At 42.7% G+C, this 24611-nt stretch overlaps 1 protein-coding gene across 2 annotated transcripts in view; it reads left to right on the top strand.

The window, feature by feature from the left end:
• Positions 1-24611, top strand: part of SH3KBP1 (SH3 domain containing kinase binding protein 1) — a 338393-nt gene that overhangs the window by 192475 nt on the left and 121307 nt on the right. For both annotated transcript variants that reach the window (XM_080831325.1, XM_080831326.1), the window contains one exon: positions 10412-10617. In XM_080831325.1, coding sequence (XP_080687451.1) covers positions 10412-10617 — 206 coding nt within the window. The remainder of the gene's footprint in view (positions 1-10411; positions 10618-24611) is intronic.

The raw sequence follows: 24611 nt of genomic DNA, 5'->3' as shown, positions 1-24611 counted from the left end.
CCCCTGCTGCCTTCTCTGGCTTGGGGTGAGGTTATTCTCCGCTCACATAGCCTGGCTATTGAGTACAGCCGGGAGGGCAGTGAATGTCCTTGACCTTGTGATAATGGGAGTTGCTATAGGTCCTGAACTGCTCATCGATTCTAATTGTCTTGGTGTCTCCTTTTATACATGGGGATAGTGCCGTAGCTGGTAATTGGGTCCTATGATAAGAATACTTTACCTCAGGGGTGTTGTGGATTAAATGGGCTTTCTTGGAGGGAGGACCAAGTCAGGTCATCATACCATTATTTCTGTGGGGAAGTGCATTATGAGTTCTAATAGCAGTAATGTATATAAATCATCTCACGCATATGAGGCTGTCCATAAATGGTCACTTTCATTGTTAATCATGATAAACTCTTGGAATATAACCAGTTTGTATGTTAAGGGTGACGTATACTGACTGGTAACCTGCTCACTGAAGCATTTTGTCTCTGCCTGTGGAAGTTACTTTGAGATTCCTTTACCGATGCAGAAAAGGAGATCTGGAGAGGTATGGGACAACCTCTCTGGGAAAACCTTGACTTCTCGGTGTTCTGCCATGTTAGCTATGCTTTCACAGCAGGAAGGGCAAAGGAGTAATGCCTTCTGTATTTTGCAACCATTGAAATAAACTGCCTCCTCTTGCTCTAACTTAATATGGACCTTTGAGCCTGCCTGCCCCCCTTGGCTCAAAGTGCATGGTGCTGGAATTTCTGGGACAGGAGGTTAGGAGACTGAGTGGAATAGTCTCTCTGGGCACTTAGCTTTCCTTCACATGTTCAGAAGGGGCTGCTTCTCTTGGAAAGGGGTTCCACCGACACTCATTCAGTTAAAAGCCCTCCATTTCAGAACTAGGGGAGCCCCAAAGTTTCAGCAGCCATGTTAAGTTACCACAGAACCTGTCCTTTATTGAGGGGTTTTGAGGTTCCTGAAGAGGAATTGTCTCCTAACAAAGATGGGTGATTCTGAAAAAAACTACATGGCCTTGGCAGTCTTCCTGTATATATGGATAAGGACAAGAGGGCCCATCTATCCATCTCTCCGTCTACCCATATCCTCCCTCCCTCCCTTCTTTGCTTCCTTCCTTCCTTCTTTTCCTCATTTATTCAACCTTTGCTGAGCCCCTATTGTTACTGAGACATTCCACAAGACACTGAAGATACAAAGTCCCTGCCATCAGTCAGCTCACATTACAGAAAGGGAGTACACAAACCAAACCGGAAGTTCGGAAGTTCGCAAAGGTGCCCCAGGTGCTCCATGAGTGTCTGAGGAAAAAGGTGGAAAGGCCAGTCCTGTTGGGTTGTGGGAACAATGGTGGTCACAAAGGACTTCATACAAAAGCAGATGTGATTGTAATGTCCCCGGGGCTTGCTGAATAGAAGTAATCCCCTGAAAGAGAAATAGCATCTCTCAGCATTCAGGCTTTTCCGTAGCTATTTACACTCTGATGATACAATGTCTGTCAGGATGGTAGAATGTATAAAATGCAGCCCAGATCACGTACAGAAGTAGGTATACTGGTAGGATTTGTCTAAACAGAACCTTTGGTTTTAGAATGATTCTGTTTATTCCCTATTCGCAGAGAATGCCATCAGTAGTTTCAGTATGCTTTACTTTAATTTTTTTTTATTTTAAAGGAATTATAGAGTCACAGGAAGTTGAAAAAAAAAACCCAATAAACCCAGGACTGTACAGAGAGATCCCATGTACTGCTCATCCAGTTTTCCCCAAGGATAACATCTTGTATAACTGTAGGAAATACCTGTTTACTTTTATCATAAAACTGAGAAAGACAAAGGTAGTTCATGCACAAAAGAAATCTAGGTTTTTACACTGGTATGAGCTAACGTGTACTTAATCAGGGTCTTTGTTAGACCAGTCCACTTAGTGTTCCTAATGTTTATGCCATTTTGGTAATTTTTAGAGAGTCTTGTGGCTTCATATAAAAAGTCCTCTTAATTTAAACGCTACTAGACATCAGGCTGAGTTTTTTTAAGACAGGTAAAATCTGTGTCCTGGTACATATAAAGAAAACTTTGTATACATTGTATCCTTGTATATATCTTTGTTGTACACACACACACACACACACACACACACACCCCTACGTGTGCACATAATTATTTGGTATTTGTACTCTTCACATTTCTATTTCCAGAAAGTATTTGAGCATAGTTATTAAGTTGAATTTTGTCAACCGATGGATGAATGTAATACAAGAAACCTGGCATTATATTTCTAAGGAAGTGTGCCCAGATGGCTTGACACGTGGCAGGTGTTCAATAAGCACTTGCTGAATCCTTTCTTACTCTAAGGAGGCATTTTGATCTTTGAATGACAGGTACAAATTCCTTGAACTTGCTTTTCTTTTACCCTGATGTATTTTTATATATGGCGGTTGGTTATGAAAATCTCTGAACTTTAGATCTTTGTTCAGGGTAGTCTAATCTGTCAAGGAAAGAATTACAGCAATTGTATTGGTTGAAACGTTGATTTAAACCTTTTACCTCAGATGAGAACATTCATGGCTATGTAGTAGCAGAAACATTTTGCTCCATGTTTGAATTTGAAAACACTATTGTATTTTATACAATTCATGGAATATTAAAGGTACTTTTTCACAGAGGTTTTTATTATAGAGAATTTCTAACAAATACACAAGTCGAGAGAATAGTGTAATGAACTCCTGGTGGTCTCAGCACCCAGCTTCAACATCCATTAGCCTATGGCCACTCCATTGCAATTATACCGTGGCCCCGTCCTCCCCCATGTTATTCTGAAGCAAACTCCACATAGCATGTAATTTCAGGCATGAATATTTCAATATGCATCAATAAAAGGGGGGGGGTCTTAAAATCCTTATCACACCAAAAAAAAATAATGGCAGTTCCTCAGTGTAATTAAATATACAGTCAGTGTTCACTTTCCCCTCATAGTGTTCTGTTTTATTTGAAGTTTTATTAAGTGATCTCTATACCCAACATGGGGCCCGAACTCATGACCCGATCAAGAGTCAGATGCTCTACTGACTGAGCCAGCTAGGCACCCCATAGTCTTCTATTTTGAATACAGTTTGTTAGTTTGTGCATTCAGAGGGGGTGCATGCATTGTGGCTTGTATCTGATTATAATCAGATGTGTTGCAAGTCTTACTAAATCTGTAGATTCCTCCATGTCTCCAGTCTCTCTTGTAATTTTTTTAAATTAATTTATTTCTTTGATGGAGAGAGAGTACAAACAAGGGGAGTGGCAGGTAGTGGGAGAGGGAGAAGCAGACTCCCTGCTAAGAGAGAACTTGACCTGGGGCTCAATCCCAGGACCCTGAGATCATGACCTGAGCCGAAGTCTTAACCGACTGAGCCACCCAGGTGCCCCTCCCTTTTAATTTTTTACTGACCAAACTGAGGTCCTTTGTCCATTAATTTCCCACCATCTGTATTTGCTGATTTCATCTCTTTTATACTCTTGACTCTGTATTCATATATATTGATAATCACATCCAGGGGCTTGATTAAATTGAGGTTTGATATATATATATATATATATATATATATATATATTCATATATATTCCCTAAAATGTCATAGATGGTGGTGTATCATCTATATGGAGGCTCATAATGTCTAGCTGTCTTTCTTTTTGAATGTTAGCAGCCACCGATGATTCTCATCCAGATCTGCTGGGACTTGCAAAATGACACCAACGAGGAATTTTTTTTTTAAAGAATGCAATGGGCTCCCATGTAGCAGACCAATGGTGAAAAAATTTTGAATAAATTAATTTTTTTTAAATTAGGTTTTTAAAAAAGAAAACATCCAAGAGGTTATAATAATAGTGTAGGCAGAATCTTACGTTAGGAATGGAAAGGCATTCAGAGATCTTCCAGCCTGGTTTCAGATAAGAACCCTAAAGTCCAGTGAAACTGAGTCCTGGATGTGGCATGGCTTATGAGTGATGAGGCTACAATTACATGCAGGCTTTTCACACACACTTTGGTATTGCCTTTATTCTGGCCTGCAGTTTACCATTTCACAGAGTATCTGACAAATTTCAAATTTGAGTAGAGTTTAGATTATTTCTACTTAGTATTGCAGATCATTAATTATACTGATATTATATTAAGATATAATCAGAGAATATCCTGAATCCATAAGATTTATTTGCATGCTGAGGTAAATCCAGATGTTACTGTTTTTCACACAAATTTTGCTTCACATTTAAGACATAAATGTTTCTTTCATTTCTAACATCTTTTTAAATATTACTGAATATCTCAGATTCTAAAGTAATTGTTGTAAAACAAAAAAGTATTCCTGTTAGCTTAAAAAAAATCAGCTACAGAAACTTTTTCTATTAGTCTCCATAATTTTCAGAGGGACAAAATTTACATTTTCTTTCTATAACCATTAATAACCAGGAGATTTCTGTTTGACTTTGTTGTTTTCCTAATTCCTTATCTTGGAATTTTAGATTCTGAAGCTTTAGTGACTTGTCAAGCTACGACAAAGATGGAGATGGCCTTTTAAAACTTGGGGCAAATCACTTTCATGATATAGAAGTATTGTATTTCATTAGTTATAAGATAAAGATTATTTTTTATTTTGTGCATTTTATTCCTTTTAATATTAGATGGTATTTGTTTTGTATATGACCTTCTATTAGCATTGAAGAGCAATTAGCAAATTGATGAAACAGTTTAAGGCAAAATTAGATGCTCGGATAAGCATATAATTTTCTGTTGGAATTCTAAAATTCTTCCCTTCTAGAGTGTTTGCTGCCTTCAGGTATTAGTACTTAATAGTGATAGTAGAGAGTATATCTCCTCCAATGGAATAAACAGCACTCATATTCATGAACTTTCCAAGTGCCAGTCTCTTTTGCGCTTTAGATAGAATGTGTGTGTCCTCACTCACCTGCGGCCCAGGCTCCATTTCCTGTCACTTTGCTGCCAGTGGATCAGGTCTTTGCACCCACGCCTGGCCGTTCAGAGACATCAGAGCTGTGTTCTCCCTCAGTGATCTTCAGACTTGGTCCTGGGGAAGAACACAGGGAGGTGCTGTTGTACTTGGAGGGACTTTATCAAAATACTGATTCTTCTTCCACTTCCTTTTTCTGACACTGAGAGGACCCCCGCAGTTTCGTTTGGGAGGGCCTCACTTGCAAAACTTCTGCGTTCCTTAGGAATAATGTCACCTTGGTGGCCAAAGTGAAGCAGAATAAAAATTACCCAAATAAAACAAGCTGCTGTTATTTTCTCCTTTTTTTTCTTTTTGTCATCAAAGTTGTCAAGAATCTTTGAAACACTTTATTGTCTCTCTGGATGATTCTTAGGTAGCCGGTGGTTTTGAACATCTAGGTTTTTCCTTTAGTTGGAAGGAGCACAGCACATTTGTCAAAAAGGGCAGATTTCAGAACGAGGGTATCCCACCATGCCTGTAGGACATGGACGTGGGAAATGCCTGATGGCACTTCAGTTGTCCATCTGGTCATTTTCAGTTCTCTTCATGTCTCAGGAGTGACGTGGGCCAGAAGCTGACTTGAGTTTTCCATTTCCCTAAAGAACGTTCTAAGAAGTGAGACAAGTTGCTCCCTCCCTCTCAGCTCCTCTGTAAACGTAGCCTGCCTTTCCCTCCTCAGACTTACTCTGAGTGAGCTGTATGACTGGCCTCTAGTTTGATGGTTAGCTCATAAGCCATAAGAGAACCTGCTTGTTGGGTAATGTAGAGTAATGCATTTATTAATTGAATTTGCCTTTAGCAGACCATTTTACCTGCCCATGGTATTCTCTGTAAGGTGTGTGTGTGTGTGTGTATGTGTGTGTGTGTGTGTGTGTGTGTGTGTACTCAAATTAGGACAGTGTGTGTGTATTTTCTGTACTTACAATTCCCGAGAAATTTGGGCTTTCGCTGTGTGTCCGGTCCTATGCTCTTGATAACCTCTGCTTGTAACAACAAAATAGAGATAATTTGACATTTGACAGTGGGTGAGTCCTATGTCCTCATGCTTAAGTACAGTCTCATGACTGATAAGGCACAAGCTCAATTAAGGTGTTTCAAGAAATAGGGTTTTCTGCTGTCCACATTGCTAAGAAGAAAACCCCTTACATCTACGTGGACCGTATTGGTTTCAATACTCATTGATGAACCACCCCCCCCCCAGCATATTAGTACCTTTTCTTGCTGAAAGGTACAAAGGGCAAAATCTTTAAAGAGAATTCTGTGCCTTGTCAAGAATCTTGGGGTCATGTATGGTCATGTATATCATTTTGTATTATACAGGGGCCTAGGGGTAGAAGATAAAAGATAATGGGCCTAAATCTATATTGCGCACAGGTCATACTCTCCAAAGAGGAGTTTGCCCTGTACAATTGAGTTCCTTAAGGAATCCAATTAATTGATGTCCTCTGGGTAATTGAGGTTTTCCTTTTCTTGAGTTAAAATGTGGAAATGGCTTCCAGGTTTAAATTGGGCGTAATCTACATGCCAGTTAGTTGCAGAGGCAAGCCCCTCTTCTGGGTGCTCATTGCCATCGTGGTTGCGTGGGGACTTGGGGCTCATTCTATAACATTCTTAAATTCTGCCTAATGGTCTCTAATTAATTTGCCGATAAAACTCTTACAGCGGATTCATTGAAGGCAAGTTCAGTTAAAGACTCTCCCTCTTCCTTCTTTTGCCATCATTTGCTCCCCCTTCCCTCCTCTTGTTTTTCTCTCCCCTTCTCTTCTCTCATTCACTGTCAGGAAAGACTACCTTTGAAGGGACAATTCTGTACCGAGCTGCACCGGGAAAGACGGAGGGCCACAGACGCTATTACAGTGAGTGACCTTAACGGCAGGAGGCAATTGTAAAGTTACCATCCGGTACTTGTGGTTTTTGACACGGCCGCACTTTCCTGAGCTGCTCATGCTTCTGCCAAGTGTCTGTGTGAATTTCCGATCCAAGGACATGGACTTATTTCCCCGAATAAGTGCTGTCTCCTTGGTGCGTGCTACGGGAGCATCCTCATCACCAGCCCTGGCGCTTTCTTGTTTGCTTTGTGCCTCTGCCATGTGTGTAACATGCGTGCATGAACCATGCGTGCGGAGAAGGGACCGGTGGCATTGTCATGGCATACGTCCTTGTACCGGTATCTCTCTGGGCCTCCGGGGTGGCGTAAGATGGCTTCCCGTGGAGATGTCAACCTCTCCTGGTTACTGCTTTTCCTGAGTGGCTCATGAGAAGCCAATAAACCATTTCTTCCTTGTGTTGTTCAAAGAAATAAGAATGTGGCATGAAAGCCCATGCCAGCAATGGCGTTCTGCTCTGCTCATTCTGCTAGTCATCGCACGACAGACTTCTTTTGACAGGACCCACGTATAGCCTTTTGTGTTATAAGATAAAGCTGCCAAAAGTTGAGGGGGAAGGACATGAATGAGATTAATGAATGAGTTTCATGAAGCTCTTAGAATGGTTCCTGCCGCTGAATAGCACTAGACACGTGAGTTCTAAATTTCAAATCAACAGAAATGGCTCACAGATCTGAATTGATCCATGCTGGAATATTATGGTAAATTACACACAAGTGTAATTTATAATGTTATTTGGCCAGCCATGGAACGGAGAAAACTTGAGGCTTTTGTTCTTTTGTCACCTGGAAGGCAAAGCCTCCTCCGTGGTGTGCAGATAGACGTAGGCACGCACCCTGTGTCCGCAGAAGTAGTGGAAGAGGAGGTTCAGATGTGAACGCCAGAGCCATGCTTCTCACACCGTCTGTGGTGAAGCTTGTTTTTATTTCTGTCCCCCCCATGGACGGAGAGCTGGTCTTGCTGTACGTGACTTTACTACGCATGCTGCGTGCCGTCTGCACCTCACCACGGGCGTTTGACAGGCCAGGACTGGTCTGTCCCCTGGTCACCTAGATGAGTCCCCTGGCCACCCGTCTGAAGTTATACCGGTGCCCAGCGCTCTAAGCGTTTCCAAGTGTGCACGCTTTTGTACCGGTCACAACCCCTTCATGACCTGGCCCCAGACCACAGACGACCCTCTGCGCTGTACTGCCTGTGGGTGTCACCTAGCATTCTGGGCATGACATGGGGACAGTTTACGGGAAAGCGTGTGTGATGCGCACCAGTAGCTAAGAGCTGCAGCACCCAATCGACATGAAATGTCACCTTTCTTTCCCTCCAAAGGGAAGGAACTAGATTTTGAGTTATTTCACCAACCCAGATATTCAGCTATACAATTTGCATACTTAAAAGTGATAGAAGCAGGCTGCCAGAATGTCTGGAAGAAAAATCTGCCACGTATTTCCTTCCCAGTCCATGCTTATGTGACTGAATGACTGCCCCCTCTCCCCGTGTAGTGCGAAGAGCATTTCTCACAGGGATTAACAGAAAGTCATTAAGAGGAGCCCGGAAGGCAGCAAATCCGTGAAACCAGAAGCTCGGTGAAATCAGACTGGCAGTGGTTGAAAACATTATGGTTCTGACTAATGAGGAATGATAGAGGACTCCTTCAAATTCCTCTCTCTGAAGAACTAACGCACACTTGCCCTAATCCATTTGCCCTGCCTCCTTCTGCTGCTGCTGCTGGTGGTGGTGGGGGAAGGGGAGGGCAGGATGGTGATGGTTTCTTTCCACTAACTCTTTCTTTATTCCACCCTCAAATGGTTCTTTCCAACCCAGAAAAGAATATACAAGGCATTTATCACATAGAAAGAATCCATACGGCAAAATGAGAACATGTTAAAGGGGAAGTGACACAATATTTAGACTCCAAAATTATATCTCCAGCAGGGATATTTCCAAAAACAATGAACAAATAAACACACGAATGGATAGCTAATCCAGGGGGGTTCTCCATGTTTGCACACTCAAATCCAGTCCTAGAAATTGCAGCCGACCCCACGGCTGCAGGCCTCTCCTCATTGCTCTGCCCTCTGTTCTTGCTCACAAATGCGGTTCTTTACTTAATTAAAATGTATACCGGGGATCTTCCTCCTCCCCCCTTCCTTTTTGGCCTATAAATGCAATTTTATTGAAAACAGCAGCAGCAACGAACACAGCCGTTATTTTAATTTTAAGGATTTGATTTTGAAACTTGTTAGCAATTTATAATGACCTTTTGATATTTTATCTGTTTTCATTTAACAGTTCCTTCCTGCCCTGAGACTTCTTTATTTGAATGACTTCAACATTTTATAACATTTTATGTGAGCAATTATTTGGTGTATTGTTCTTATGTACTAGGAACCCACCTTTCGGATAGAAGGGTAGTGCACGATTGGCTAATACGGAACAAAATTTGATGATGTGCTTTCATCAAGGACATCGTTGTCATCAGGGGATATACAGTAAATGTTCAGGAGCTATACTACTACACATCTAGAGGCTTTAGAGACAGATTGAATGGCAAACTAGTTTTCCCTAAGATAGCCTTTGAATCCTGCCCTTCGGTGGCCTGACTAATGCACTGACTTTCAAAGTAAGAGTGTATACCCGGAAATTAACTAGAAACAAATAGGCTCTTCCTTTTAGGAACATGATTGTGGGCAGAGCCTGGGGAAAAAAGAATCTGGGAGGTAAGTGTTCATGCTGTCTTACTGATAACTATTTGATGACTTCCACCACATGCCACAAGAAGTCAAAGGAAGGGTGTCATGTCCCCAGTGTTCTTCTTTGGAAAGGGATTCACCTTTGGGGAAATGATGGCATTGAAGGAGGAAAGAAGAGCTGGCCTCCGGGAGCAGCTTCCTTTCCCTCTTTAACAAACACAATGATCTCGCCAGTGAAAGCGTCTCAGTGTCAAGTTTGGTTTAATGCTTTCCTAGAGAAACATGTCTGCATGCATTTATTCCTTGTGAAGCCATCCAAAGTGATTTAATTCTTTGGCAGTCATAATTTTGTGGGGTTTCTTTAATTGCTAATTTGTTTAAATGGCTTTTAGCTTTACAGTTTCCCTTTAGGAAATGTTACTTTCATTGCTAATTGCTAATTGCCATGAGTAATAGAGATTGGAGGTACAGTATGTGGTACGGGCGGGGTGGGAAGGCGAGGACAGGGTGGGAAGGGTTGCTGCCGCACACAGACTGTGGCAAAACAAGTTTGTGTCAGAATCAGGCTCCGGTTGAAGAGTGGTGAAATGTCACACTTACACAGAGATCTGCTTTGAAACTAGATTTTTTTTTTTTTTAAGAATCTTGACTCCTTTAAATTAAAGGCTGGCGGTGGGGAAATCAAATAAAACTCAGAGCCACCCAAACGCAATGTATTCAACACATGAAATGGAAAGCCCCAGTGTAGGTTGCCCTGTGCCCGGTAACACTTTTAGAGGTGGTTCCTGGCTGGCTGTGAGGCGCTTCACGGCTATGGCTGATTTCTGAGCTCTTTCTCTCCCCGTCCCCACTCTTGACAGGTTTAAGGGAAACCACAGGCTCCGAGAGTGACGGGGGTGACTCAAGCAGTACCAAATCCGAAGGTGCCAACGGGACAGTCGCAACTGCAGCAATCCAGCCGAAGAAAGTTAAGGGAGTGGGCTTTGGAGATATATTCAAAGACAAACCAATAAAACTAAGACCAAGGTCGATTGAAGTAGAGAATGACTTTCTACCAGTGGAGAAGGTAGGTTCGACAGTTTCTGTTTTATTTCAACACAGTGCGGAGTACCCAAAAGTCCTGTGTAGGGCATCTGAGACTTCTTGTGCCTCTTCTGGGTTGTCGGCATCCTCACAGGCTAGCTGTTTGCCTTCTCCCCTTTGAGGCTCTCCTTCTGTGTTTCTGGAAAGGCTCATGCTCTAGTTTGCGTCTACTCTTCTTACTGACCTCTCCATGGAATGCATCTCGGTATGACTTTTCAAATGGTCCTGCATGTCTCCATTCCCCTCCACCATGACACCCCCCCCCCCGAAAAGGCCCTCATGCCTGGACCCAGCTAAACACATGACCATGACACTTTTGAGCGCAGACTGATCTATTACTTCTCCTTGTCCGTTTCTTTAGTGCTTCGTGCCTGGGTGTGTTGACTGGTTCTGCACTAGACCAAAGGAGTTGTGTGGGTTTTTTCTCTAGGAGTTAGGTGGGAATGATTTCTAGTCCGCTGAAAAGAAGTCTCCCGCATGTGTGTAGGATGGAGATGGGCCGTGCTGTGACTCCCTGCGTCGCTACCATCAGGAAGCTGGCTGTTTTCTTCTACCTCTCTGGTTCTGGGTTGCGAGAGGCAGACAGTGTGTTGCTGCTGAGTACGCGGTTGCTACAGCAACACACCCAGAGCCATCGAGCTTGTGGCTGTCAGTGACATCTACTGTGGTACACTTCTGAGCAACATAGCTTCACTTAGGACTTGAGAAATACTGTGGAATTTTCCAGATTGTAATAAGCTACACCCATGCTGTGCTTAAGGAATGTTTGTTAACTTGATTTAGTGCCGAAACTTTTGCTTTGATGTTTGTGCCAGTAGGCTCAGGGGATGGGGCATTGGCAGCATCTCTAATGCAGGTTTATCAGTGGCTTTTACATGTTTTTCATTTTTCAGGTGAGATGAATTTTTTAAAAGTTGCATCACCTTCCACAGCTGCAGAACTTCTGGCTGCCTCCTTCCCCCAGCCCCCAGCAACCTTGCCTGGTGTCATCGTGCATTAGAATCTGGAAAGGAAACTTTGGGACACTTAAGACCCCTAGAGATGGAAAAGGCAGGAAGGGGCAGAGACTTAGACGTGAAAGAATGTTCTATTTGCATTCTCCTTTCGCTGCAGCTTATCTGAGCCAGCTTTGTTTCTTTCAGTAAGCAGCCTATGATACCTCTCGAAATCTGAAAGCTATCTAATTGGTATCCCAGCTTGCGAACCCATTTCTCCGTCACATGATTGCTTTCAGATTCCTGTAAATATTTACAGAAGAACAAGTCCCCATCTTGGGAAGAAACAATGGATGTAGTTCTTCATTTTACTCAACCGGTTGAAATGAATGTGACCATTGACTCAATCAACAAGCAGTTAACGCCTTTTGTTTGCTTTTTGATTCTTGGTCTTATATTCTTCTCTGCGTAGGACATCATGTGTGTGTGCACGAGCGCGTGTGTGTGTGCGTGTCTGTGTGTGTGACTTTTGCCTATTGGTTTGAATATTTGTTTTAAGCACAACACTAAAGTGGGTAGCGTCACATGTAACACCCCCGAGTTTGGATCTCAGCCCACTTCTCTAAACCCCAGGGCCGCGTGCCCAGCTGCCAACTTGCACATCTCCACCTGACGATCTTAAATTCTTACTTACTAGCTTACCCAACCCTGAACTCCTCCTCATTCCCCTCGAACCACTCTGCCCACAGCCTTCCCCATCTCAGGGAAGGCGATGCCACTCCCCCTCCTGCACAGCAGGACTAAAGCCTTGGGGTTTTCCCTGATTTCTCCTTCTCTCACAATCCACGCCCCACCCGTCAGGTGACTCCATCAGCTCCACTGCCCCTGACCGGCTGACACCCACTACCCCCCCTCCCCTTCGCTGCTCCCCTGCTCTCTCGCCATCACTCACTGGCCTCCTAATAGGCTTCCTGCTTCTCCCCTTCCCCCTAGAGTCTCATCTCCACAGTGAAGCCAGGGTGATCCTTCGAAAGCCCAAGTCCAGTCATGGCGCTCCCCTGCTCGTGTCCCTGCAGAGGCTCCCCTGAGAACCAGAGTGAAAGGCCTGCCCCGGGCCCTCAGGCCAAAGTGACTGGGCTCCTTTACCACCCAGCTTTCCCCCTCACCTTCTCCCCTTGCTTACTCTGTCCTGGCCCCTCATTTTCCCCTAAACATGCGAAGCACTCTCCCACCTGGGGCCCTTTCTCACAATGCTTCCCTCTGGGTAGACACCCTGCTCCACCTGCCCACTGGCCGCCTGCCTCTTCTGCCTCTTCTCCCCATACTTTGCTCAGACTTGACCTTTTCAGTGAGCCCTACCCTGGTGCACTCATTCTAAAACCTGCCCTCTTGGCCTGTCCTGCTCACTTGTGCTGCATTTCTTGGTTTCCTTAGCCTGCAACCCTTTCTAACGTAATAGTCATTTTTATCGTGATTATCATTTATTTTATTCCCTGATCTGTGCTCTGTGCTTAGAACACAGGCGGCACACAGTAGCTTAGGTGTTCAGTAAGTATTAGATGTACGGGTACTATCAAAACTGTATCAACATAGCACTCCTGACATTTCAGACCTCTATAAAATGAGGGGACTGGGTGGGAGAATGTAACAGTTATATAGTTGGAAATATAGCAGCTGTGTGGTTCGCTGTGTTTTTGTGAAGCAGAGATTTACTGTATTGGTCTCAGAGACATGACACGTTAACGTCATTGGAGTAATATATATGTGCGTGTGCATGTGTGTGCATCTTGATTCATGATTTGTTTGCAGAAGGAAACCATGTGCTGGCAGCAGTCTTAACCTGCTCCTCATTGTGAAGCCTCTGGGGAAAACGTCAACTGCCCAGCTTGCTTTACTGGCTGTGGACAATTTTTTATAGCATCTAAGAGGACTCGAAACTATCTCCACCCCCTGTCGTTGGCACTATGGATGGTGGCATAGATTTATGGAACGAGAGCTGATGAATGCGATAATGTTTTACTAGTGCACAACCTGGTTCTTGTCACTGTTGAGATGGTTTTGTGTCCAGGATTTATGTTTGTGGAAGGAAGCTTCCTTTGAGATTTGAGCACGCAGGTTTGATTTTGCGGAAGCACAAATTGGATCTCATGTGACAGTATTTGTTAGGTGAGACCCAGGTGATCTTCTACATAGGCTGGGCAGTTGGCCTTCCGAGATGGCTGGTTTGATAACTTGGGTGAAGGAAAAAAAAGGAATCTGGTAATTTTTAACAACTGCAAGCATATTATATTTTTCATTCAAGTTGGGAAGTTTGGGGATCCAATTTTCTCAGTCACTGGAAAGTTCTGTGCTTGTTTTCCCTATGCTCTAATCCATACCAGCCTAACCCGAGTGACTAAATGCTGGTAATTATACCAGTACAGATACTATGTAACTCTCCCCAACCCCAACAATGGGACATAGTGAGTAATCTTGCCTCTCAATTTACTGAGCGATAAGGAAGGACCCCGTTTATGAGTCCTTTTATCACTGTGAGTGATTTGTTTGATGCACCATTTAACTGAAATACTTACAGATGAAATTATTTAATATCTGGGATTTTGCTTACAGTAATTTGGAAGATGGAAGAGTGTGTAGGGCACAGAGGAAACAAGATTGTCATGAGTTGATAATTGTTGAAACTGAATGGTACATACATTTGGGATCAGCACCCCGTACTCTCTTTTTATATATATTGTAAATTTCCCTTGATAAAAGGTTAAAGAAATAAAGAAGAACCTTGGGGGAAAATATAACATTTAAACTAAGCCCAGAGTTAAGTATGTGTTGTATTAAAATAATAGAAAATACAGTGTGTCTAAAGATGAACCAAGTTGAATATCATAAGATTAGAAGGGGATGGTACCATTGTCCTAGCTCACTGACCCTGACAAAATTACTTAACCTCAATGAAGCCATATGTAAAATGGGAATACTCTGTATACCTGTCCCACCACGTAAGACTTTTAAAAAATGTTATATAACAGAAAACACTCTGAAATTATAAATGTAACTCATTTCAACTAGTATTTATTGAGTACTGACTCTGTGTTCAGCGCTGGGGATACGGTGGTAAACAAGACTGGGTCACTGCCCTCAGGGAGCTGCAGAAAAGTAAACAAGCCGTAATAATACAGTGCGGGACATGCCACAAGTTGAGATCACTTTAAGAACACAGTGCTGAGCTGTAGGAGCCCTTGGGCGTAATAGGAAGTGATGAGTTATGAGGGACACTGGAGAAAGAGTGCTCCTGTATGAGTGTGTGTACCTCCTTCCTCCAGGAATTAATGTTTAGACTTCCTGTGGGAAGTAATGCTCTTAGGCCTACAAGAAGTAGTGTTTAGGCTGAGAACCATGGTGTCCAGTAGACATTCATTAAGCCAAGGAGCATAGAGTTATCAAGGTAAGAAGAGCAACATGTCTTAAATGGAAATTAAAATAGCACAGAACATGTGTCGAGGCTTTAGCAGGAAGTGGGGAAAGATGAGAATAGAGAAGGAGCAGGGCCTAGATCAGGAAAGGCCTGGTGACTTGTTAAACAGTTTGGACTTGATCTTAAAGGCAGTGAGAAGCTATCAGTGGGGAGCTATTTTCAACAAGAGAGTGATACAGTCAGGTAAGTGGTTTAGAGAAAGTATTCCAATTTACAGTGGGAGGAGTGGATTACAGAAGACAGGGTGACTAAAATTGAGGAGAGAGGTTAACAGAAACTTATGTTGGCTCTCCCAGTAAGCTCCCCACTGCCCCTACAGTCTAGGTTCTAAATCAGTTAATGAATAAGATGAATCAGTGGATGGGGAATCAAAATAATACTTTTGCTCCTTGTTTTCAGTGTGGCTATCCATTTCATCCAGCACTGCTTAGTGAAAAGATCATCCTTTCTGCACTGCACAGCCTTTATCACCTTTGTCATAATTTAAGTGGCTATGTATGTGTTAGTCTGTTTCTGGACTCTGTTCTCTTGGTCTATATTTGTCCTTGCACTTATTCTATACTACCTCAATTACTGTAGCTTTATAGTCAGTCTTGATACCTGGCAATTTAAGTTCTCAATCTTTGTTCCTCTTCTTCAAGATTTCCTGGGCTATTCTTGACCCCTTGTATTTTCATAGAAATTTTAGAGTCAGCTTGTCATCTCCCCCCACCAACAAACAAACAAACAAACAAAACCTTTGGGATTTTGATTGGAGTTGCATTGACTCTATAGATATGTTTGAGAAAAACTGATACCTTTCCAATCCATGAACATGGTATATTTCCTCTATTTATGTCATCTTATTTCATTTTGTGAAAGTTCCTCAAAGCTGTACACTTAAGATTTGTGCAGCTTTCTCTACCTATGTTATATAGCAATGTTGTTATTGATAAAGGCAAAGTTGAAGGATATAGATGAGTGTGAGAGCCAAATGGGCCTGCCAGCTTATCCCCAGAATTAGATAGACCCACTCACCCACTCTCAGCAACATTATAGTAAAGCAGACCCATGTGAGATAGAAGGGCCTGACCCTTGGGGAAGAGCAGAGGCTAACTTCGAAGAGGAGAAAAGGGAAGAGTTGAGCTGAACATGCCTAGTTTATTTTTATGAAATTTGCCTGTAGAAGAAGTCATTTCATTCTCCCAGAGGAAAGCAGAGAGTTCCAGGAGTGTCCAGGTGTGCCCAGAAAGTGTCCATTTGGGATCCCTTTTGCATGGCAGGGAACAACAAGAGAAGAGATAGTTTTTCTCTCTGACAGCTTTGAAGTGTTGTCCTAGATGGTTTGGGGAGATGCTTTGCAGGTAGAATGAAGAAATTTGATAGTATGTGGAGGATAAAGGAGAGGAAGGACTTGAAGATGATGGTTTGGGCAACTGGCTTAAGTACCTGGGTGGTAGTATCATTCCCTGGTTAGAGACTGCTGGAGAAGAGAGATATCTGGGGAGGAGAGAGGTCATAGGTTATCTTAGACTAGCTGGATTTCTTAGGTACTTGTGGAACCATCAAGTGGAGGCATCCAGCGGGCTCTTGGATAAATCAGTCTGGTGACTTAGAGAGAACTGTAGATGTAGGTTTGGGAGTCATCAGCCTAGAAGGCTATAAGCAAGAAGGCAATCCAGACAGGACCTTATTCTCATGAGTACAGCTGGTACCTTCTATCCTTCGCCTGTGGACCCAGGAGGGAATTTCCTCATCAGGCTGCTTCCCTGTGACCCCAGCCTAGCCCCAGTCTTTTTGTAAACTCCTTCCCTTTTCATGAGTCGCTCAGATGATCACTCTGACCAAACACTTAGGGAAGGGAATGGCAGGTATTATACATGGGTGGGTAAATGACAGATACTCAGGGGAATCTCCAGGACCTAACCTGACAGGCCTTTTGTAGAATAATCTTGGCTTTTCTCTCTCTTTTTTTTTTTTAATTTAATTTTATTTTTTCAGTGTTCCAAGATTGATTGCTTATGCACCACACCCAGTGCTCCATGCAATATGTGCCCTCCTTAATACCCACCACCAGGCTCACCCATCCCCCCACCCCTCTCCCCTCCAAAATCCTCAGTTTGTTTCTCAGAGTCCACAGTCTCTCACGGTTTGTCTCGCCCTCTGATTTCCCCCAACTCACTTCTCTCCTTCTCCCAATATCCTCTGTGTTATTCCTTATGCTCCATGAGTAAGTGAAACCATATGATAATTGAGTCTCTCTGCTTGACTTATTTCACTCAGCATAATCTCCTCCAGTTCCATCCATGTTGATATAAAAGTTGGGTATTCATCCTTTCTGATGGAGGCATAATATTCCATTGTGTATATGGACCACATCTTCTTTATCCATTCGTCTGTTGAAGGACATTTTGGCTCTTTCCACAGTTTGGCGACTGTGTCCATTGCTGCTATGAACATTGGGGTACAGATGGCCCTTCTTTTCACTACTATCTTTGGGGTAAATAGCCAGTCGTTGATGCCAGCTCATTCCATTTTCAGGTTCATTACATTGGTTGCTTACTGGATTCGCCACAAAGAAATTCTCCAAGAAGCTCCTTTCCCATGGTCTTTCTGTCTTAGCTGATTGCCATTTGTGACTTCTGATGTCTCCCTCTTACAGTGATCCTGTTTTCTTTCTTCATTTACTACCATATCCCACAACCCAACATTGTGTTTGTGACAGTCTCTTCAACTCTAATCATCTTAGATCTCATTTTTCACCCAAATTAATGCCTTTATGATATCAACATTGTAGCTTTCACTTGTAACAGAGAGTGATAATTAAAATTGTATATAAATGAGCTACTAATCATTCTTTTAATCAACCAAATTGCAGTAAGAGAAATTTTACTATTTTCGTACATAAGCAGTCTTTTTATCCATTTAGTAAAAATTCATCAAGCTGTATACTTAAGTACAATTAAAAATTGTAAACAGTTAAAGTGATGATCTTCATTCATTAAAAATGAGAGATTTATGTCTCTAATCCTTTGAAGACTAGAAATAAGCTCTTCAGGAGCAAAAGGTGTCTTCTTTGACTAATAAACACAACTCGGTCAAAACTTTGTTGTGATTTCCTGAGACCTATAGTATTGGATGACCCTCCTTTTGGTTGAATGATAAGATTATGTGACATCTCTTGAGCAGTTGGAAAATCCATGGGTTTTAATGAGTAGATGGTGTTAAGATGCCCACTGGTTGCCTAGGTGAATGGTCTGGGGTTTTCAGACTTTGTTTTCTGTGTTCTCTTTCCCCAAAGTGTCTCTGTTAAGTTTCCTTATCTAGGAGAAGTAAGGACAGGGGTGTTGGTAGGAAAAGGGAACAAGATACAGTATTACAGGACTACTCTTTGACATGTTAGATGTTGTTTACTGTTCTACATATGCTTGACACAGACTTTCTAAAACACTCAGCATAGTAGTTATTTTCTAAGAAATGTTTAATTGCAGCCAGAATATCACCAAGGATTGCATTCCCGTAAGGCCTTAAATTTGCGTTTTTAAGAGTGTAGTGGTTATAAAGCATGCAGGCCGGATTGCCTGGGTTCACATCCCACCTCTGACTCTTCCTGGGACAGACTACTTAAGCACTCAGTGCTTTAGATTCCTCATCTGTAAAATTAGAATACCAATGGGACGTGCTCCATATGGTTGTCACGAGGAATGAGTAACACACACACAAAAAAATGGATAGAAAAGTACGTGGCATATAATCATCACTTGATTAATTTTCATAGTTATTATTGCTGCCCTTCTGGTTATTAGAACAGAAGGAGTGCCTATAAATAGTAGTGCAGTTTCCAGGATCATTTCTTTAACTTTTTCTTATAGAAAAATATAAACGCACAGGAGGAGAATTGAATTTTGCTGTCTGGATAGCTGTTTGTTTGACATCACCAAGTCTTAAATATTAGCCATTAGAAAGTAAGTGCCATGATTTTGGACCTTGCCATCATATTCCTATTTATAACTCCTTGAAAACCCTTGTTAAACTATAGCGGGCCCTCAATAAATATTTGTGGACTGGACACACAAATATAATGTTTTGTCCTAATCCAACTGAAATCATAAAGGAAGACTCATTATGTTTGGGGTCTGCTTGTGGTCTGGCTACAGATTCACTCTCTCGTTTGTTTATTAATTTGCTCATTCATTCACTTACTGAGGCTTTATTAATGCCTTTTATGGATATGCAGTGGCAGCTCTGGAAATTTCTAGATAATAAATGAGCTCAATCCATTTGTAAAGGAGTTGGCTAGGTGGCATGTCTGGATTCTGTATGAGCATGATACATACATTTTTTTTTTACCTGGCAGTATATTTATTTGGGATGAGGTGGATCTGGTGTAGTTCACTGCAATGGAGTTAACACCTCCTCCCCTGCATCACGCCTTGAATCAGCTGTCACGTACAGGCCTCTCATTTAGTGCTTTGCAGTATGTATGCGTGGGAGAAAAGTGGGCAGGTATAAAAGTCACTTGATGCAGGGGAAAGGGACTAGCAGAGGTACATCCAAAGCATCAAAGAGAATAGGGGAAGGAGCTACTACCTCTCCTAGAGGTTCCGAATGAAGAGATGGGGTATCAGGGAGCTCTTCTCAAGCAAAGTGAGATTTGAGCAAAGTATTACAAGATAAATGGGCTTTCGCGGTATTGGCAGCCTGTGCACAGACAAAGAGAGAGCGTGGTTATGCAGAAGGACTGTGTTTGGCTGGAGTGCAGGGGATGTGGTCCCGGTGGTAGAGGAGGAAGTAAGGGGCTGGAGGGGAGGTGGGCCCTCTTCCCCCAGGGCTCCGCCAGCCGCTTTACACAAGCTGTACTTCTTTGAGGCGACCTGGCCAGTCAGCGGAGGAGTTCCGCTGGGGAGTGGCATGATCAGATTGGCACTTGAGAGATAACTGGGGAAGTGCCGAGCAACGTGAACTGGAGATGGGGAGGAAGTAGCTGGGAGAGTTGCCAGCCCCTGGGCTCCGTGGTTGATGACTAATTGGCCAGGCCCCAGGAACTTCTAGTAGCTCTTGGAAAGGGGCAGATGGGCCCACCTCATGTACACTCGTTGAGCTGGGCCGCTGTAGCCTGGGTTGGCAGCAGAACTGATAGAAGAGCCAAGTTTCCTTTCAAAGAAAACTCTTTTGTTATTATGGGAAGCAAAAGGCTAGGACTCGGCATTCAGCTGTCTTTGTTGAGAGATAGGCTAAGGATAGAGAGATAATAAATAAGTGAAGTTGGGAAGGCATTGTTGAATTCATTTCTGTAGATATATTCATGAATGTTATCATGCGTCTCTAACTCACACATACACGTTTATTTATGTAGCATGTATGCGCAGCCAGCTTATGTGCCTAATTCGCCTTTTAATAAACTTTAATTTTAGGGACGCCTGGGGGGCTCAGTCAATTAAGCGTCTGTCTTCGGCTCAGGTCGTGATCCTGGGGTCCTGGGATCGAGCCCCGCATTGGGCTCCCTGCTTAGCAGGGAGCCTGCTTCTCCCTCTGTCTGCCGCTCCCCCTGCTTGTGCTCTCTCTCTCTTGCGCGCGCTCTCTCTCTCTCTCAAATAAACAAGTAAAATCTTTTTAAAAACCTTTTAATTTCAGAACAGTTTTAGATTTGTAGAATAGTTGTAAAGATAATACAGAGAATTCCCACAGAATTTTCAGAGAATTCTGTTCTTAACATCTCCCATGAATATGGTGTATTTGTCACAATTAATGAACCAGTACTGAGACATGATTATTAACTCAATTCCATCCTTTAGTCAGATTTCCTTGGGTTTTTCTTAATGTCCCTTCTCTGTTCCAGGATCCCATCTAGGACACTCTATTACAGGACATCTCCTCAGGCCCCTCTTGGCTATGACCTTTTCTCAGATTTGCCATGTTTTTGATAATCTTGGCCATTTTGAGAAAATTTTCAGAATGCCCTTAAATTAGCATTTGTCTGACATTTGTCTCATGCTTAGACCAAAGTGGTGCTAAATCCACCACTGAGGAAGACCACAGTGGGGACGTGCCATTCTCATCACGTCAGGGGCGCATCCTGTCAAGGTGACTTCTCACTGTTGTTGTTGACTTTGGTCACCTGACTGAGGTCATGTTTATCAGGTTTCTTCACTGTAAGTTGTTCTGGTTTTTTCCCCTTCTCTAGATTCAACTTAAAAAAAAAAAGATTTTATTTATTTGAGAGAGAGAGAGAGAGACAGAGATAGTGACAGAGATAGCAACAGAGAACATGAGCAGAGAGGAGAGGGAGAAGCAGGCTCCCTGCTGAGCAAGGGACCTGACATGGGGCCAGATCCCAGGACAATGGGATCACGACCTGAGCCAAAGGCAGACGCTTCACCGGCTGAGCCACCCAGGCACCCCTAGATTCAACTCTTTAGGAAGAAGTCACAATGTGTACCTCACACTTGAGTGGGGGATTCCGCTCCCCTCCTTGAGGGACGAGTATCGTCATAGATTAGTGGGAATTCTGGGCAGGCAATTTGTCTATCCTCTTCATACTAATTAAGTTTTGATAAGGTGATTTTTTATCTGCCTCCTAAATTCCAGATATTAATTCCCTCCCACCCATACCACCTTGCCATTTGCATCCTGCTGACATCTCCCACGTTTGTTTCCTTGTATGATATATAAACAGACCTATGTCTTATTTACCCAAGCAGATTGCATATTTCTTAAGCGCTGAGATAGCATCTCATTCAAAACCCCCGACACCACAGGCAGTTACTAAATATTGAATAAGTGGCTTTTAAATTAGTACAATTAAAAAATTCAAAAATTCCTCGTAGTTAGGGAAGTGAAACGGGCCCTCGGAGTCTGAGCACATGAGAAGTATGGTAAGGTGAGGGTACTCTTGACTTGGCACCCTGCCTTGTGATGTTGCCCTGAGTTTGTGATAGTGGTTACTAGGGTGCTTACTTTGTACCAGCTACTTTATTAAGCACTCAACATATTACCTATTTAATCTTGCAGACAACCCTATAGATTGGTGCTTTTATCCCCATTTTATAGATAAGGAAACTGAGCTGAGTGGAGGTTAAATGAGTTGCTCAAAATCACACCCCTGGGAAGTGGTCCAGCTGGGATTTTTGATCTCAGACACGCTGGCTCTAGAGTTTTGATCTCTTAACCACTGGCCTCTAAATCCATTGAAGTGGTGATTAAAATGGTATCTCATTTGGGGCCAAAACAAGATTGCTAATTAAACATTTTATTCCATTCTGCGAGGATACTACCACTGACATGGCTGGCAACAGTTTTGCTGGAGTTTTCCTAGGGCAAATGTTTCTATAAAGCCACGGCTGTTTTTCCCTTCTTAGGTTTTTTTTTTTTCCTCCTCCTCCTCCTCCTTCTTTTTTTTTTTTTAATGAGTAATTTCTGTGTATTACCACTAATTTCACATCTTTAAAATACAGGTATTTTTACCATGGACATTTCACATAGAAATGGCCATATTCTAGCTCTGTCGCTCCCCATCAGATTATCTGCTGAGAGATAGTGGGCTTTTTATTTTCTCTCTGGTGTTTTTAAACAGAAGTGGCCGCTGGGTCCTGCCAAATAAACACTCCTTCAGTGTGTTCCTTGTCTGAATGGTCGCACCTGTGGGTCCCCGGGAGACAGCTACATTCCTGCAGCGAGGCAGGGGAGGGAGGAGGACTTCTCGCAAAGCCACCCAAGCCTTGAATCGGCCCTGGCTTCCTGAACCGTAAACAAATGCGAGCTTTGTTCTCCCTATTGCTCATTTGGTCCCAAGTATGACTCAGGGTTAGGCTGGGTCCTTCAGGCTCTGTGCCTTTGGCTGTTGGAAGGAAGTGGGAGGGTCCCAGGGTAGTTCTGGGACCTTTTCAAACTGAAGAAAGGAGGCTGACTGCATGATGGGAGAAGAGGTATTTCTTTCTTTGCTTTTAGAGATGTAATAAGTCCCCTTAATCTTGCATCTTGTCTGCGCGGGTTTTCTAACAAGGCTTGTAATGGGTTTGCCCTGGTGGGTTCCAAGAAGTGTCTGCCGGCCAGGATCCCCCTGGGGGTGGAGGGGGGGGGAGCTGTGGATATTGTAAGGAAGAACCTATAGTGCGGAGGAGTCTTTTCTCAAGTCAGATGTTGCACTGGAACTCTGTAGCTGTTTTAATCCCCCCCCCCCACCCCTTTGGTCAATCCGGCCATTGATTTTTACAGATGTTTTCAATTTCTCTGTGTCTTGGGTTTTCATGTGCTCACACTGCAGAGAGTCATTTAGATGGGCAGTTTGCATAAGCAGTAACTGTTACACCATGCCACCGAGAGCTTTAGCAATTACAGATGTTTGTGCAGTAAACAAATCCAGCTTGCTCTTCAGGTTAACTTAGGAGAGAAGAGTATGTCCTCGCAGAGTGGGCCAGCTGCAGGGCATTTCACTCTTGGGAGGCATGGACATTGGGAGTTTTCCTGGTGAGTGGAGAAGCTGTGAGTAATGACTTCTGGGTGCTGCCGAGCTGGTTTGTTGTTGTTGTTGTTGTTGTTTTTTAATTTATAGAGGTAAAGATATTTGGCTAATTGTGTAGGACTGAGCGTTTATATTCATTTGCTTATATATACAGTCGAATAAAGACACTCAATTATTTGACTTTTCTAAAAGTTTGCTAGTGATAAGTGGTCTCGTTTCTCTCTGTGACTTGTTCATATTTATCTACCTAAAAGCAGAAGTCTGTCATTTTCCAAACAGAAAATAAAATTCCCTAAATAAAGCACAGGATAAGTAAGGCTTGCAATGCGTCATATGTCTTCCATAGTCCTGTCTCTTGTTAAACAAATTGTAAGGGGGAGAGTGGATGATATCTATAAAATATGTCTCTTTGTGCCTTTTTCTATTGGCTTTAACTTGTAATGTCTTCAGAATTACATGAAAAGGAAGGTAACATGACAAAAGGAAACACATTGTTTTAACACATTACTTTAAGAGTAGGAGAACTTCTTGAAAAGTTTTTTAATGGCGTCTGTAGCTTGTCTAGAAGGACGTGAGTGCAGACAGCAGCTGGCTAAAAGAAAAAATATACTCATCTGCGATGGATTGAGAGAATTTTCTTGTTGAAAGCTATCTTAAATTTGCTGCTAATTATTATTATTATTATTATTGCCAGATAGCATTGTTCTGAGTTCTGAAAAGTAGACATGGCAATTAGATATTTACATGCAAAATTCAGCTGGCGACTGAGAAAGGAGTGAAAGTATGTTGATTGTAAAACGTGACCTACAGAAAAGGCTCACCAATGGTACTGGGCTCCCGCGGGAGCCTCTCTGGCTCCCTCAGGCTAGAGCCTGGAGATGACACAGGCAGGGGAGCCCCTGGGACCCTTTAAAGTTTTGTGACTTCCAAACTACTAATTTGCATTATTGAATGCCCCACCAATCCTTTGCTTATTTGCTTCTCAAAATGGAAATAGCCCCGTTACTTCTCTGATTACAGGAGTTCTTTGCAATAATTATTATAATAATAAAAACTCAAAGTTAAAGAATATGAATAAATTGCCCTTAATCCTCTTATCCAGGAACAACCATTTAATATGTATCCTTCCA

The sequence above is a fragment of the Martes martes genome (genome assembly GCF_963455335.1).
Source record: "Martes martes genome assembly, chromosome: X".
Classification (NCBI taxonomy): domain Eukaryota; kingdom Metazoa; phylum Chordata; class Mammalia; order Carnivora; family Mustelidae; genus Martes; species Martes martes.
The sequence above is the reverse complement of the archived record's forward strand: the minus strand, read 5'-3'. Positions and strand labels throughout refer to the sequence as shown.